At 36.0% G+C, this 16,085-nt stretch overlaps 1 protein-coding gene across 1 annotated transcript; it reads right to left on the bottom strand.

The window, feature by feature from the left end:
* Positions 1-9,667: 9,667 nt before the first annotated feature.
* On the bottom strand, positions 9,668-11,597 carry LOC139877150 (probable histone H2A variant 1). Its single transcript, XM_071864566.1, has 3 exons — positions 11,554-11,597; positions 11,283-11,415; positions 9,668-10,112 (listed from the first exon to the last, which is right to left on the bottom strand). The coding sequence occupies exons 2-3, from the start codon at positions 11,403-11,405 to the stop codon at positions 9,816-9,818; spliced, it is 420 nt and encodes a 139-aa protein (XP_071720667.1). The 5' UTR covers positions 11,406-11,415; positions 11,554-11,597; the 3' UTR covers positions 9,668-9,815.
* Positions 11,598-16,085: the final 4,488 nt, after the last annotated feature.

Below are 16,085 nucleotides of genomic sequence, written 5' to 3'. Positions count from 1 at the left end.
CTTTAATATCCCAATTGTAAGGATGGGACGTAATACAACCTTAAAATGCCTGAATGCCTAGAGGCACTTTACTACATGTTTATCTTACTCAATTGGATTTTGAGAGCACAACACTAAATAGTCTCTATACCTTCGAGTAAAGGTACAATGAACTTATTTAATGTAATCGGACCCTTTAACCAACAAAACATTCACACCTTATGATTTGAAAGATATTAACTTTGTTCATTATCAAATAGTTTTGTATCAACTGTAAAATTATCAAGAAACTACAGCCCAAAATATATCAAGCAATATCAACAAATTATTAGGCAGGTCCCAACGGTTCGCCCAGGTCCTCCGCCCAGGGGCCGTCCAGCCTGGGCGCCGATGGCACGGAGGCCGCCCAGGTTCAGCCCAGCACTCCGCCCAGCTCCATCTGCTTCGATTTCGTCCAGTTTGAGCATATTTGAGGACGGTAGAAGCTTAATTTTGTGGTACTTTTTGCTAGTGGTCTTGTACAATTGATTAATTAATTAATATAGCGGGTGAGGAATGAGTGTCATTGTTGGGAGTATTGTGATGACCCGAAAATTTTTGACTTATTTAAACCAATTCTCTATACGATTTATTATTTTAACACGTTAAACAAAGTCTGTTAGATTGAGTCTCAAAATTTTAGAACTGTTACATATATACAATTACCTTTGACTACTCTCGACGATTCATGAACAATTATATGTATGTATATATATATGTACAAGTAAAAACGACTTTCCTACAGTAAAACCCTATTTGCTACAGTAAAAATTACTTTGCTACAGTAAAACACAATTTGCTACAGTAAAACACTATTTGCTACAGTGAAACCGTATTTTGCTACATTGCTACAGTGAAAACGAGTTTGCTACATTACTTTGCTACAGTAAAACACTATTTGCTACAGTAAAACACTATTTGCTACAGTAAACACTATTTGATGTCGACGAACTAGCAAACAAAAACAGAAAGGGCGGCCATGCGATCGCATGGCAAAAACACTGAAAACTCATGCGATCGCATGAGCTACAGTAAATCGAAAAGTAATATAAATACGCAGTTTGTTCGACGATGTTTATTACATTTCTCTCTTAATATTTATATTTATATTATAATTATAATTTTAAATTTAAGTTTAATAATAATAAGGTATATACGAGGGTGTTTTTAATTCGGGTTTCAAACCGCTTTAAGCTAAGGAAATATTAGGTATTATTCGGGGTATTATTCTTGAATCCAAGGCCAACCATACAGTCATCTACCATCATTACGTCTACGCAATATTGAATCGCAATATTGAACTGTGAGTTTATAGTCTCCCTTTTTAAATACTTTAAATATTTTTGGGCTGAGAATATATGCAATTTATTTTAAACGCGATAAGACACAAGTACATACTAAATTCTACACTGAGTTAAACCGAAAATCCCTTAGCTTTGGTAACTAGTAGCTGCCAGTACATAGGATATGGACTGGTGGGCGCGAATAATTGTATATGGATCCATAGGGCTTGACATCCCCGTCCGAGCTAGAGCGCTAGCCTTTTAACGGACGTATGTTATTTGAGTTTAAGACACGTTGGTTTGCGTGTATTAAAACGAATGGGGTAATTATCACTATAGCGTTAAGTTTAGTTACCAGGGTGCTCTGTTACGTAGAATCTATTGATAAACTTTTGATGAAATCTTGTGGTCTATCTTTATATATGTTTATGACTCGAGCAATTAAACCTATAACTCACCAACATTCGTGTTGACTTTTTAGCATGTTTTATTCTCAGGTCCTTAGAATGCTTCCGCTGTGATGTGCTTGTTGCCTGCATGGAGTCTCTCATGCTTTGTACAAAGTTTATTGCATTCAAAATAAAACTGCGTTGTGTAATAAATAATTGGACTGTGATGTCAACCTGTAAATTAAAGACTTATGTATTTCGGGGTTTTGCTTATACCTAAGCACTTGCCCACATGTTTATAACTTTCTATGTTTAGAAAGTCACTTATTTTAATGAATGCAATATTTTATCAAAACGTATCATATAGAGGTCAAAACCTCACTGTGGAATCAATGATTAACGTGCCGCGTCAATAGCGATTTTGACGGGTCGTTACAGTTGGTATCCGAGCTTGAGGTCATAGGGAACCAGAAATTACATTAGTGTGTTTAACTGGTAATTGTTAGGATACATTAGTGAGTCTGGACTATGACCATATTTGTTTTTACTGATTTTTGCTTATCATTTGGTCAAAAACATTATATGTAATATATTTATATGCTAACGTAATTGTTGTTTCAATTATGTGATAGATGACTTCTTCTAATCATATCATTTTGTACGACTCGGAATCGGACACTGAATCTTTTCTATCCACAACTGAAAATGGCGTTCCAATACCTATTAAAGAAGAAATTGTGTTAGCCGGGGAATCTCAACTCCCGGTAAACCCAGAGGAGGTTCCAGCTCCACCCAGCTTTAGTTTTCCGGAGCCACAGTATCGTTGGCATGGACCCATGATCCCTGGAGTAAACGAGGATCGTCCATTTCTAAACAAATATGGACATTGGTCCAGATATACCGCCGACGGGCGGGTTGTGCCGATTACGCCTGGCAGATTTCGGTTCATGACCACCGGTACATATTCTTGCAGTTCGTCATCATATTCTCCTACACATGACTCAGACAGTTCGTCATCAGAAGAGATCAGTAAGGAGGAGGATTTCGCTAATGAAATAAAAGAGATCACTAAGGAGAAATTCCAACTTGCTATGGATAATAAAAACAACCACAATAATAAAATGTCCTTAATTATTAAAAAGGAACATGACCATTCGATCCGTAACCACCCTTATTGTATTAAACCCACTGAGGCAACGGGTACCTCAAAACCCCAACTAAAAATAAAAAACACTGCCAGAATGTCTGTCGGACCATGTGCACACAAACAATTGGCAGAGAGAACCAAATGGGAAGAAGTTTCTGATAGTTCTGAATAAACGACCTCGCAACCATAAATCTTCCATGCGTTATTCTATTGCTTATGTGTGCTACTCTATCTTGTTATGTAAAATAAGCATATGTAAAATATCAGTATTGTATGGTATTGTATTATTTTGGTTTATTAATAATAAATGCATGGAATGATTATTTGTATTATTACTACTTCTTATTATTATTATTACATAATAATGTAGTAACTCGCTATAATTTTTCATAGTGGAATATTATTAGGATTTTAGTAGTTAATTCCTTGTACTAGCTATTATGAATGAACTTTACGGGTAGGTAATACCCTAGAAATAATTATAAAATGCTAATAAGAAGAAAAGGCTTTTATAATAATCGGTTCATATTATTAATATGCTACGATTAACTATTGACAACTCATTTTACCTATAATATTCTATATGATTAAATTATATCTGTTGTGTTTATTGAAGAAACATGTCTCAAATGTCGGATGCTGAGTTTGAGCAACTAGTCGAGAAACGTGTGAATGAAAGAATTGCTGCAGCCGAGGCAGCAAAAGCAACAGCCGAAGCAGCAGCCAAAGCAGCAGCCGTAAACACAAACTCACGAAACGGATGCTCATACAAAACTTTTCAAGGATGCAAACCACAGACGTTTAGTGGAACCGAGGGACCAGTCGGTCTAACCCGATGGTTTGAAAAGATGGAGTCCGTTTTCAAAATCAGTAATTGTGCGAACGGAGACAAGTCAAAGTATGCTTCGTGTACGTTGCAAGACGGTGCACTTACTTGGTGGAACAATTATGCTAAAGCAGAAGGAATAGATACGGCATATGATATCTCTTGGGAAGAACTGAAAAAGATGCTAATCGAGGAGTACTGTCCTCGAAACGAGATCAGAAAAATGGAATCTGAGTTACGTAATCTGAAGGTTATCGGCGCGAATCTCAATAACTATGAAAAGCATTTCATGGAACTAGCCTTGTTGTGTCCCGAATTGGTGCCAAACGAGAAACGAAAGATAGAAATGTATATTGACGGTTTATCTATCAATATCAAAGGAAATGTTACATCGTCCAAACCGAATACGATGCAGGAAGCCATGACAATGGCACACCAACTCATGGACCAGATCACAGAGAGTTCGATTAAGGCACCAATTACCGAAGTCAAGACAACTGAAGGAAAGAGGAAATGGGAAGACTATAAGGGCAAAAGTACTCACCTGAAGAAACAAGAAACTTTTAAAGGTAAACAAGATGGGGCAACTGCAAGTCCTAACTATAAGGGACCTCATCCGTTCTGCAAAAGGTGTTACACACATCATGCAGGCTATTGCCAAGTGGTCTGTGATAAGTGCAACAAGAAAGGACATGTGGCGAAAGATTGTTATGCCACCGTTTCTGAAGTAAAGACAAAATTGACCGATGTCAAGAAATGTTATGGATGCGGGAAGTCTGGTCACTTTATAAATCAATGCCCTGATAAGGAGAAGAACAAAGAACCCGCATGAGGGAGGGCATTTAATGTTAGTGCCAGTAAAGCACGTGAGGATCCTAATCTTGTCACGGGTACGTTTACCGTTAATAATCAACTAGCTTCTATTATATTTGATACGGGTGCTGATAGAAGTTATATGTGTAAAGACTTTAGTTTTAAACTAAAATGTGCATCATTACCTCTAGACGATAAATATACTATTGAATTAGCTAATGGTAAACTGATAAAAGCCGATAAAATTTGCCATGGTTGCGAAATGAATCTCGCTGGTGAAACCTTCAAAATCGATTTGATACCCGTAGAATTAGGAAGTTTTGACGTAATCGTTGGCATGGACTGGATGTCCAAAACAAGAGCGGAAGTTGTTTGCGCTGAGAAAGCAATCCGCATCCCTCGTAAGGATGAAACGTCATTAATGATTTATGGGGAGAAGAGCAACTCAAAGCTGAACTTTATCAGCTGTATGAAGGCCCAGAAACTTATAAGAAAAGGTTGTTATGCTATTCTGGCACATGTAAAGAAGATCGATACGGAAGAAAGAAGCATTAATGACATGCCGGTTGTAAGAGAATATCCCGGAGTATTTCCAGAAGAATTACCGGGGCTACCTCCACACAGATGTGTAGAATTCCAGATTGATCTCATACCAGGAGCTGCACCTGTAGCCCGATCTCCATATAGACTTGCACCTTCAGAAATGCAAGAATTACAAGACCAGTTGCAAGAATTATCGGACCGTGGATTTATTCGTCCTAGTTTTTCACCTTGGGGTGCTCCTATTCTGTTCGTCAAGAAGAAGGATGGATCTATGAGAATGTGCATAGATTACAGAGAATTAAACAAATTAACGATCAAGAATCGGTACCCATTACCGAGGATTGATGATTTGTTTGATCAATTGCAAGGATCAAGTGTTTATTCTAAGATTGATCTACGCTCCGGATATCATCAACTGAGAGTGAAGGAAGAAGATGTTCCTAAAACCGCGTTCAGAACCCGTTACGGTCACTATGAGTTTCTAGTCATGCCTTTTGGATTAACTAATGCTCCAGCAGTATTCATGGATCTAATGAATCGCATCTGTAGACCGTATTTAGACAAATTTGTCATTGTTTTTATCGACGACATATTGATTTACTCGAAGAACAAGGAAGAACATGAGCAACACTTAAGACTGGTACTAGAGATACTCAAGAAAGAAGAATTGTACGCAAAATTTTCGAAGTGTGATTTCTGGTTACAAGAAGTACAATTTTTGGGCCATGTTGTCAGTAAACATGGAATTAAAGTTGACCCCGCCAAGATCGAAGCCATTAGTAAACGGGAAACCCCTAAGACTCCAACACAAATTCGCCAATTCTTAGGTCTTGCTGGTTACTACCGAAGATTCATTCAAGATTTCTCTAGAATCGCCAAACCCTTAACTGCATTGACTCAAAAGGGAAAGAAGTATGATTGGTCCACAGAACAGGAATCCTCATTCCAGTTATTAAAGAAGAAGTTAACGTCTGCACCCATTTTGTCATTACCGGAAGGAAATGATGATTTCGTGATCTATTGTGATGCTTCACGCCAAGGTTTAGGATGTGTATTAATGCAACGCACAAAAGTCATCGCATATGCCTCACGACAACTAAAAATTCATGAAAAGAACTATACGACGCACGATTTAGAACTTGGAGCAGTAGTTTTTGCACTCAAAATATGGAGACACTATCTATATGGCACCAAGTGTACAGTGTACACCGACCATAAAAGTCTTCAGCATATTTTTGATCAAAAACAACTCAATATGAGGCAACGTCGCTGGGTAGAGTTGTTAAACGATTACGATTGTGAAATCCGTTACCACCCCGGAAAGGCTAATGTTGTAGCTGATGCCCTAAGTCGAAAAGAAAGAGTAAAACCTCTTAGGGTCCGAGCTTTGAATATTACAATTCGTACTGATCTCACAAAGCAAATTCAAGCAGCACAGTTAGAAGCTTTAAAAGAAGAAAACGAAAAAGGTGAAATGAGCAAAGGGTTAGAAAAACAACTTGAAGAAAAAGCCGATGGAACCCTGTATTTTGCTGGTAGGATATGGGTACCAAAACATGGTAACTTAAGGCAACTAGTACTGGATGAAGCACACAAAACGAGGTACTCAATTCACCCAGGAAACGGAAAAATGTACCACGATCTCAAGAAGTTTTATTGGTGGCCTAATATGAAAACAGAAATTGCTACTTATGTAAGCAAATGTTTAACGTGTGCAAAGGTCAAAGCTGAGCACCAAAAGCCGTCAGGATTACTGCAACAACCAGAAATTCCGTAGTGGAAATGGGAAAGAATAACCATGAATTTCATTACGAAATTGCCAAGGACTGCAAGTAGTCATGATACTATTTGGGTGATAGTGGATCGTCTAACTAAATCAGCTCACTTTCTACCAATAAAGGAGACAGACAGTATGGAGAAATTAGCACGCCTATATTTGAAGGAAGTAGTTTCCAGGCATGGTGTACCCATCTCTATCATATCTGATCGCGACACCCGATTCACATCACGTTTTTGGCAATCATTACAAAAAGCATTGGGAACTCGATTAGATATGAGCACCGCTTATCACCCACAGACAGATGGTCAAAGTGAAAGAACAATACAAACATTGGAAGACATGTTACGGGCATGCGTGATTGACTTTGGAACCGGTTGGGATCGACACTTACCGTTGGCAGAATTTTCATACAATAACAGCTATCATACGAGCATCAACGCAGCACCATTTGAAGCACTTTACGGTAGAAAGTGCAGATCTCCTATCTGTTGGAGTGAAGTAGGAGAAAGACAACTTACTGGACCAGAAATTATTCACGAAACCACCGAAAAGATCATTCAAATACAACAGCAATTGAAAACGGCCATGAGTCGCCAAAAGAGTTATGCTGATGTAAGAAGAAAACCGCTAGAATTTCAAGTGGGCGACAAAGTCATGTTGAAAGTGTCACCCTGGAAAGGCGTTGTACGATTCGGTAAACGAGGAAAGCTAAGTCCTAGGTACGTAGGACCCTTTGAAATCACCGAAAGAATTGGAGCAGTTGCTTATCGATTAAAGGTACCGCAAGAACTTAGTAGTGTTCACGACACATTTCACGTGTCAAATTTGAAGAAATGTTTAGCTGAAGAGGATGTCGTAATTCCTCTTGACGAAATACGAATTAATGATAAAGTCCATTTTGTCGAAGAACCTGTTGAAATCATGGACCGTGAGGTCAAACAATTAAAACAAAGCAAAATACCGATAGTTAGAGTTCGTTGGAACGCAAGACGAGGACCCGAGTTTACTTGGGAACGTGAAGATCAAATGAAGCAAAAGTATCCACATTTGTTCACTGATATCGCTCATGAAACAGGTACTACTCAAAATTTCGGGACGAAATTTTCTTTAACGGGGAGGTACTGTGATGACCCGAAATTTTTTGACTTATTTAAACCAATTCTCTATACGATTTATTATTTTAACACGTTAAACAAAGTCTGTTAGATTGAGTCTCAAAATTTTAGAACTGTTACATATATACAATTACCTTTGACTACTCTCGACGATTCATGAACAATTATATGTATGTATATATATTTGTACAAGTAAAAATGACTTTCCTACAGTAAAACCCTATTTGCTACAGTAAAAATTACTTTGCTACAGTAAAACACAATTTGCTACAGTAAAACACTATTTGCTACAGTGAAACCGTATTTTGCTACATTGCTACAGTGAAAACGAGTTTGCTACATTACTTTGCTACAGTAAAACACTATTTGCTACAGTAAACACTATTTGATGTCGACGAACTAGCAAACAAAAACAGAAAGGGCGGCCATGCGATCGCATGGCAAAAACACTGAAAACTCATGCGATCGCATGAGCTACAGTAAATCGAAAAGTAATATAAATACGCAGTTTGTTCGACGATGTTTATTACATTTCTCTCTTAATATTTATATTTATATTATAATTATAATTTTAAATTTAAGTTTAATAATAATAAGGTATATACGAGGGTGTTTTTAATTCGGGTTTCAAACCGCTTTAAGCTAAGGAAATATTAGGTATTATTCGGGGTATTATTCTTGAATCCAAGGCCAACCATACAGTCATCTACCATCATTACGTCTACGCAATTTGCCTACAATATTGAATCGCAATATTGAACTGTGAGTTTATAGTCTCCCTTTTTAAATACTTTAAATATTTTTGGGCTGAGAATATATGCAATTTATTTTAAACGCGATAAGACACAAGTACATACTAAATTCTACACCGAGTTAAACCGAAAATCCCTTAGCTTTGGTAACTAGTAGCTGCCAGTACATAGGATATGGACTGGTGGGCGCGAATAATTGTATATGGATCCATAGGGCTTGACATCCCCGTCCGAGCTAGAGCGCTAGCCTTTTAACGGACGTATGTTATTTGAGTTTAAGACAAGTTGGTTTGCGTGTATTAAAACGAATGGGGTAATTATCACTATAGCGTTAAGTTTAGTTACCAGGGTGCTCTGTTACGTAGAATCTATTGATAAACTTTTGATGAAATCTTGTGGTCTATCTTTATATATGTTTATGACTCGAGCAATTAAACCTATAACTCACCAACATTCGTGTTGACTTTTTAGCATGTTTTATTCTCAGGTCCTTAGAATGCTTCCGCTGTGATGTGCTTGTTGCCTGCATGGAGTCTCTCATGCTTTGTACAAAGTTTATTGCATTCAAAATAAAACTGCGTTGTGTAATAAATAATTGGACTGTGATGTCAACCTGTAAATTAAAGACTTATGTATTTCGGGATTTTGCTTATACCTAAGCACTTGCCCACATGTTTATAACTTTCTATGTTTAGAAAGTCACTTATTTTAATGAATGCAATATTTTATCAAAACGTATCATATAGAGGTCAAAACCTCACTGTGGAATCAATGATTAACGTGCCGCGTCAATAGCGATTTTGACGGGTCGTTACAAGTATTTAGTCCTGGGAAGGAAGTGGGATGGAGGTGCTGATGTGGCGCTGAATGATTGGTTAGTCCTGGAAGAAGTAATGTCTTGATTGGGAGCACTCTTACAAAGGCATACTAAATTATCAAGCCAACAACTTCATAACATTAAGGTAACCAACAGTTACCAGAAGACAGAAAAAGATCCATACAACTTAACAGTTAAAACCCAATATAACCACTACATAAATCTTTCATACAAACATACATACTACAGTCAAATTTAAATCAAGCCATTGTTTTAAACTACTAACCATGAAATATGACAAGTAACATTTTAAATCAGGTGATCAGATTGGCTCATTCTTTTGTAGTTTTGTTGATGAGAGACTTGTGAATATGAGGAATAACACCACCACCAGCAATGGTACCTTTGATTAGTGTGTCAAGTTCTTCATCACCACGAATAGCAAGCTGCAAGTGACGTGGCGTGATCCTCTTCACTTTCAAATCTTTGCTAGCGTTACCGGCTAACTCAAGCACCTCGGCTGTTAGGTATTCGAGTATGGCTGCTGAGTAAACTGCAGCGGTTGCACCAACTCGTCCATGGGCAGATGTTCTTGTCTTGAGATGACGGTGGATTCTCCCAACTGGAAACTGAAATTGGAAATATTACAAAAACAATAATAAATAAATACAATTAAAAGCGTACTTAATTTGATGAACAGCAAATAACTCAATGACTACTAAAACATCAACTTTTTGATGAATTTTCCTTTGATTTAAGTATTTAACAAACCCTTATTGTTTACATATTTGACAAATTATCTTATGGTGTCTAAACTTCTTCCTACATTGCACAAAGCATGACCTCTATATACAAAATGATAATCGTCATCTATTTAGTATCCTTGTAAAATATTGCTTATTCCCAAACAGCAATCTTAGTAAGTTAGCATCAGTGGCGGACCTAGAAATTTTTTTCACCGGGGGTGAATTTTTTTTTTAAAATGTAGGGATTTTTTTTTTTGGCAAAACATGAAGGTTTTGGGACAAAATATAGAGTTTTTTGAGCAAAATTTGAAGATTTTTGGACAAAATACGAAAGTTTTGGGGCAAAATATGAAGGATTTGAGGCAAAAAAAAAATCCACCGGGGGCAAAATTGAAAAACCAAAAAATTTTGCACTAAAGATTGAAAATCTATTGCCCCTACATAGGTCCGCCCCTAGTTAGCATACAAGTAGTTAATCACATAAATTTGTCAAATAAAATAATTCTGTCACTCACAACAAAATCTGCATAATTCTTTAGTGAAGTTGAGCAACTTAAATTTTACATTTCAGTTAACACAATCCTTTTCTACCTTCTTTCAGATATTACACATTTGATGTATCATCAGTACATTTAAAGTAACCAATTATCACATAAACAGTTTTAAAATAAGCCTACTAACTAGCATAATACTACACAAAATAACATCAACTTACACAATAATCAAACATTAAACATAACACATTACATTAAATAAAAATAGAAAATTTCTACACAAAAACAAAAAATGTCAGGCCTCAAATTAAATGATAATTGAATCAGCTTGCAAGTAATTTTACCTTCTATTCTATGGAACAACAGCTAAAACTAATATGTTTATAGATGTTATCTTGATTCCAATTTACTAGTGATCACGAGCAAGTAAAACTGTTACTGTATATGATCTAGTAAAGTATATCGTAGGTTAGGGACTTAGGGTTTGAATTATTTTATAGTTAGATAAAATAAATAAGTAATATATAAATCATAATCATAAATAACATTTATTATAAACCTGAAGACCAGCACGAGATGAACGAGAAGTAGGTCTCTTTTTGTCTTTGTCCTTATTAGCAGCAGCAGCCGCCGCCGCCGTAGTTTTTCCGGCCAACAAACCCTTTCCACCTTTTCCCGCCATTTTTCACGACCTACGCAAATCAATTCATTACAATCAACAGTAAAATATCATTAAAAAATAGTTGTGTAGGATTAGAGTTAACTATTTTGACCTAAGTATACTAATAACATAACATATTTAATTTAAATAAATTAAAATAAACACAAACCTGATAAAACTGAAATTACAGATGAACGGGAGTGAAATTGTATGTGTGAGAGGGTGTGTGTGTGTGTAAAAGTGTGTACTGTGTGTTTTTTTATGAGGACTGAAAGTGTAATTTGTTTGCTATTTGGCGGTCAATTTTCCCTCTTCTTTTTTATTCATCAAATATTTACCCCCAAACCTTTCAATTGAAAATTTGAAGTTTTTATGAAACGTATCCGTATTAATGCGGCCCTGCAAGGCCCATAGTCACGTGAATTTGTATTTTCATTGTAGTCCAATAACAAGTTTTTTAAAGAGCCAGCAGCTATACTTCAATAGATATTTTTCAAAAATACCTTTATTTTCGAAAACTTTTAACAATATACCTTAAAAAATCGAAATTGCAAGATATGTCTCTTGTCCACGCATCACGCACCACGCATAATGCGTGCAAACCCGTGCGTGATGCGTGTTTATGAGATATTCAACTTGACATCCCAAAAACCATGCAACACGCACCATGCGTGGTGCTTGGTTCATGGTGCATGGTGTTGGTGCATGGAACTTGGTGTTTGGTGCTTGTTGTGCAAGAACTTTGAATGAACTTATTTTTGATCGTAGCTACGATTTAGTCACCGATTTTATTGAAAGTGTGTATCTTTTCGAAATCTATCCGTTGGCAAACAGCCGTAGGCGGTTTGTCCCAAATATTTTTCGAAACGAGGCCTCGAAGACATTCAAGTTTGTCGTTTTTTTATTTTGACTTTAAGTTGTGTGGTTTCGGGGATGTCTACCGTAAATGTGCATGAGCGGTGTTTGGTTTGTTATGGGTGGTTGGCTCTTTGATTGCGCAACAACTTCCACATGACACGCCTTTCGGGTATCTGTTTTCAATGCATTTTGGCTCTATTAATTGAGGCACCAATAAGCGTCGATTTGATTTATTGGCGACTTAACGACCACTTAGAACCTAAATTAAATTGCATGATAGTTTTTAAAACCCATGAAAATTTGATTCCACCATTTTCATGACGTGTCATGTTTAGCTTTATTTTCATCTTTATTTTATTTTTATTATCCTTTATATTTGTTTATCTATTTATTTTTATTACCATATATATATATATATATATATATATATATATATATATATATATATATACACATACTTTTTAAGCCGAAGTTTTTTACAGAAGTAATCTCTCTACTCTGAAGTAGAGAGAAAGATGACTTTCTCTTCGTGTGTATGGAGAATTCTTTTACGACTTGTGGTTAAAGAAACAACTTATTTTTTATTTTTAGAGTAGGGGAATGATGGTCTACATTTCACATCTCTCATACTTTGAATGTACGAGATTGTGTATTGTTGTTGTATTCAAAGACATCTTTGTCTAAGAGTCATAAGTTCGCATAATGGAGGACAAGTTGTCAAGAATAAAAAATACAAGATTTATGAATTAAAATTTAATATTCCTTTATTCTGTTATAATTCAGTAGGCTTATAACTACCTTTAGTGGTTTGATTCTTGATGTTATAATTCAGTAGGCTTATAACTACCTTTAGTGATTTGATTCTTGATTTAGAATACTAATAATGAAGTGTAAGAACAAAGATGATAATGGAGAGAAAGAAAGAAACACTTTGTAAGTGTGAGAAATGGTGCAAGTTTAATGCTTGCATTCATGGCTATTTATAGCAAAAATATCACAAGTTTAGGTAATACAATAATATTACTTTTGTGTATCAATAATTGACTATCCATTTATATATATATATTTATATATTATAACACTCCCCCTTGGATAGCAATTTTGTTTGTTGAAGATCAACTGTAAGTTACTGCCTCGTTAAAAACCTTGCTAAAGAAAACCCAGTGGAAAAAACTTTAGCTAAGGGAAAAAGAGTGCAGCATGGAGTTGACTCCCCCTCAAGTAGACATCGCTTCGGTTGTTACATCTTTTGAACATGTCTCATGCCAATGTTATGAACGTGTGTTCTGAAAATAGCAGTTGGAAGTGCTTTCGTGAAAAGATCAGCAGAGTTTTTGCTGGATTGAACATATCTCATTTCAATCTCGTTGTCCTTAATGAGATTTTGAGTGTATGAGAAGAATCTAGGAGGTATGTGTTTGGTTCGGTCACTTTTGATATACCCTTCTTTCATCTGTGCTATGCAAGCTGCATTATCTTCATAGATAATTGTTGGACTTTTATCGCGTTCTAGTCCACAAGAATCAGTAATGATTTGTGTCATTGATCTCAACCAAAAACATTCCCGAGTAGCTTCATGTAATGCAATCACTTCGGCATGATTTGATGATGTAGCAACAAGTGTTTGTTTTTGAGAACGCCATGATATTGCAGTACCTCCATTTAGGAATACATATCCAGTTTGAGATTTAGCTTTATGTGGATCAGATAAATAACCTGCATCAGCATAACCAACCAAATCTTGTTTTGATTCGTTAGAATAAAATAATCCTAAATCAGTAGTTCCTCGAAGGTATCGAAATATGTGTTTGATCCCATTCCAGTGTCTTTTGGTAGGAGCAGAGCTGAACCTTGCCAACAAATTAACTGCAAAAGAAATGTCAGGTCTTGTACAATTTGTAAGATACATAAGAGCTCCAATTGCACTAAGATATGGTACTTCTGGTCCAAGAATATCTTCATGATCTTCACATGGACGAAATGGATCAGTTTCAACATTAAGTGATCTAACAACCATAGGAGTACTTAATGGTTTTGCCTTGTCCATATTGAAACGTTTCAAAATCTTTTCAGTATATGTTGTTTGATGTACAAGTAAACCATTAGGCATATGCTCAATTTGTAAACCAAGGCAATACTTGGTTTTTCCGAGATCTTTCATTTCAAATTCTTTCTTTAGAAGTTGAATGGCTTCATAGATCTCTTTATTTGTACCTATGATGTTAAGATCATCAACATAAACAGCTATGATCACATATCCGGATGTTGTTTTCTTAATGAAAACACAAGGGCAAGTAAGGTTATTTGTATACCCTTTGCTTATCAAGTAATCACTTAATCGGTTATACCACATACGTCCCGATTGTTTTAACCCATATAAAGATCTTTGTAATTTAATCGAATACATTTCTTTGGGTTTTGCATTTGATGCTTCTGGTACCTTAAATCCTTCAGGTATCTTCATATATATATCACTATCAAGTGATCCATATAGGTAAGCAGTCACAACATCCATGAGATGCATTTCTAAATTTTTAGAAACTGCCAGACTGATTAAGTACCTAAAAGTAATTGCATCCATAACAGGGGAATAAGTTTCTTCATAATCAATTCCCGGTCTTTGAGAAAAACCTTGAGCTACAAGTCTAGCTTTATACCTTGTAACTTCATTTTTCTCATTTTTTTTTCGGACAAAAATCCATCTGTATCCTACAGGTTTCACATCTTTAGGAGTGAGAATGATGGATCCGAAAACTTTTCTTTTATTGAGTGATTCTAATTCAGCTCGTATTGCTTCTTTCCATTGAGCCCAATCATGTCTATTTTGACATTCAACCATAGATGTTGGTTCTGGATCATCATCATTATTCATGATGTCATATGCAACATTAAATGAAAATTTCTCATCAAGATTTTTCATTTCATTTCGGTTCCATAATATTTTTGAATATGCATAATTGATTGCAATTTCTGTATTGACATCATCAATCTCCTCTGCAGTAGGAGTACTGATTTGTGGTTCTTCTTGAACACTTTCTTTTACTTCATTATCAGCTGATTTTCTTTTTCGAGGATTTTTATCCTTTGAACCAATTGGTCTTCCACGTTTCTGACGTGGCAAAGATTCATGAGTGACGTTATTGCCAGCTTTTGGAATTTCAATTCGAGCTGGAGTATTTACTGCTGGTATATATGATTTTGTCACCGTTTTTGTATCTGTAAATGCATCAGGCAATTGATTTGCAAGTTCTTGTATATGCATTATCTTTTGAACTTCTGTCTCGCATTCTTTTATGCGAGGATCAAGATACTTTAATTGAGGTTCACACCATGAAACATCATTTTCTTTATTTTTCATTTCTCCCCCTAATCTAGGGAACAATGTTTCATTAAAATGACAATCAGCAAAACGTGCTGTAAAAACGTCACCTGTCATAGGTTCAATATACCTTAATATTGAAGATGTTTCATATCCAACATATATTCTCAACCTCCTTTGAGGACCCATTTTTGTGCGTTGTGGTGTCGCAATTGGAACATACACTGCACAACCAAATGTTTTAAGATGGGAAATATTTGGCTCTTGACCAAAAGCAAGTTGTAGGGGGGAATATTTATGACTTGCACTTGGTCTGATGCGAATCAATGCAGCAGCATGTAAAATTGCATGACCCCATATAGATACAGGGAGTTTTGTTCTCATTATCAATGGTCTAGCAATTAACTGTAAACGTTTAATCAATGACTCGGCTAAACCATTTTGTGTATGCACATGAGCAACAGAATGTTCAACAACAATTCCTACAGACATGCAATAGTCATTAAATGCTTGAGATGTAAATT

Source organism: Rutidosis leptorrhynchoides, chromosome 11 (genome assembly GCF_046630445.1).
Source record: "Rutidosis leptorrhynchoides isolate AG116_Rl617_1_P2 chromosome 11, CSIRO_AGI_Rlap_v1, whole genome shotgun sequence".
NCBI classification, from domain to species: domain Eukaryota; kingdom Viridiplantae; phylum Streptophyta; class Magnoliopsida; order Asterales; family Asteraceae; genus Rutidosis; species Rutidosis leptorrhynchoides.
The sequence above is the reverse complement of the archived record's forward strand: the minus strand, read 5'-3'. Positions and strand labels throughout refer to the sequence as shown.

Coding starts and splice junctions, on each gene's coding strand:
- LOC139877150 (XM_071864566.1), bottom strand. CDS start 11,405: ATGGCGGGAAAAGGTGGAAAGGGTTTGTTGGCCGGAAAAACTACGGCG. Junction 10,113..11,282: donor CATCTCGTGCTGGTCTTCAG/GTTTATAATAAA, acceptor TTCCAATTTCAG/TTTCCAGTTGGGAGAATCCA.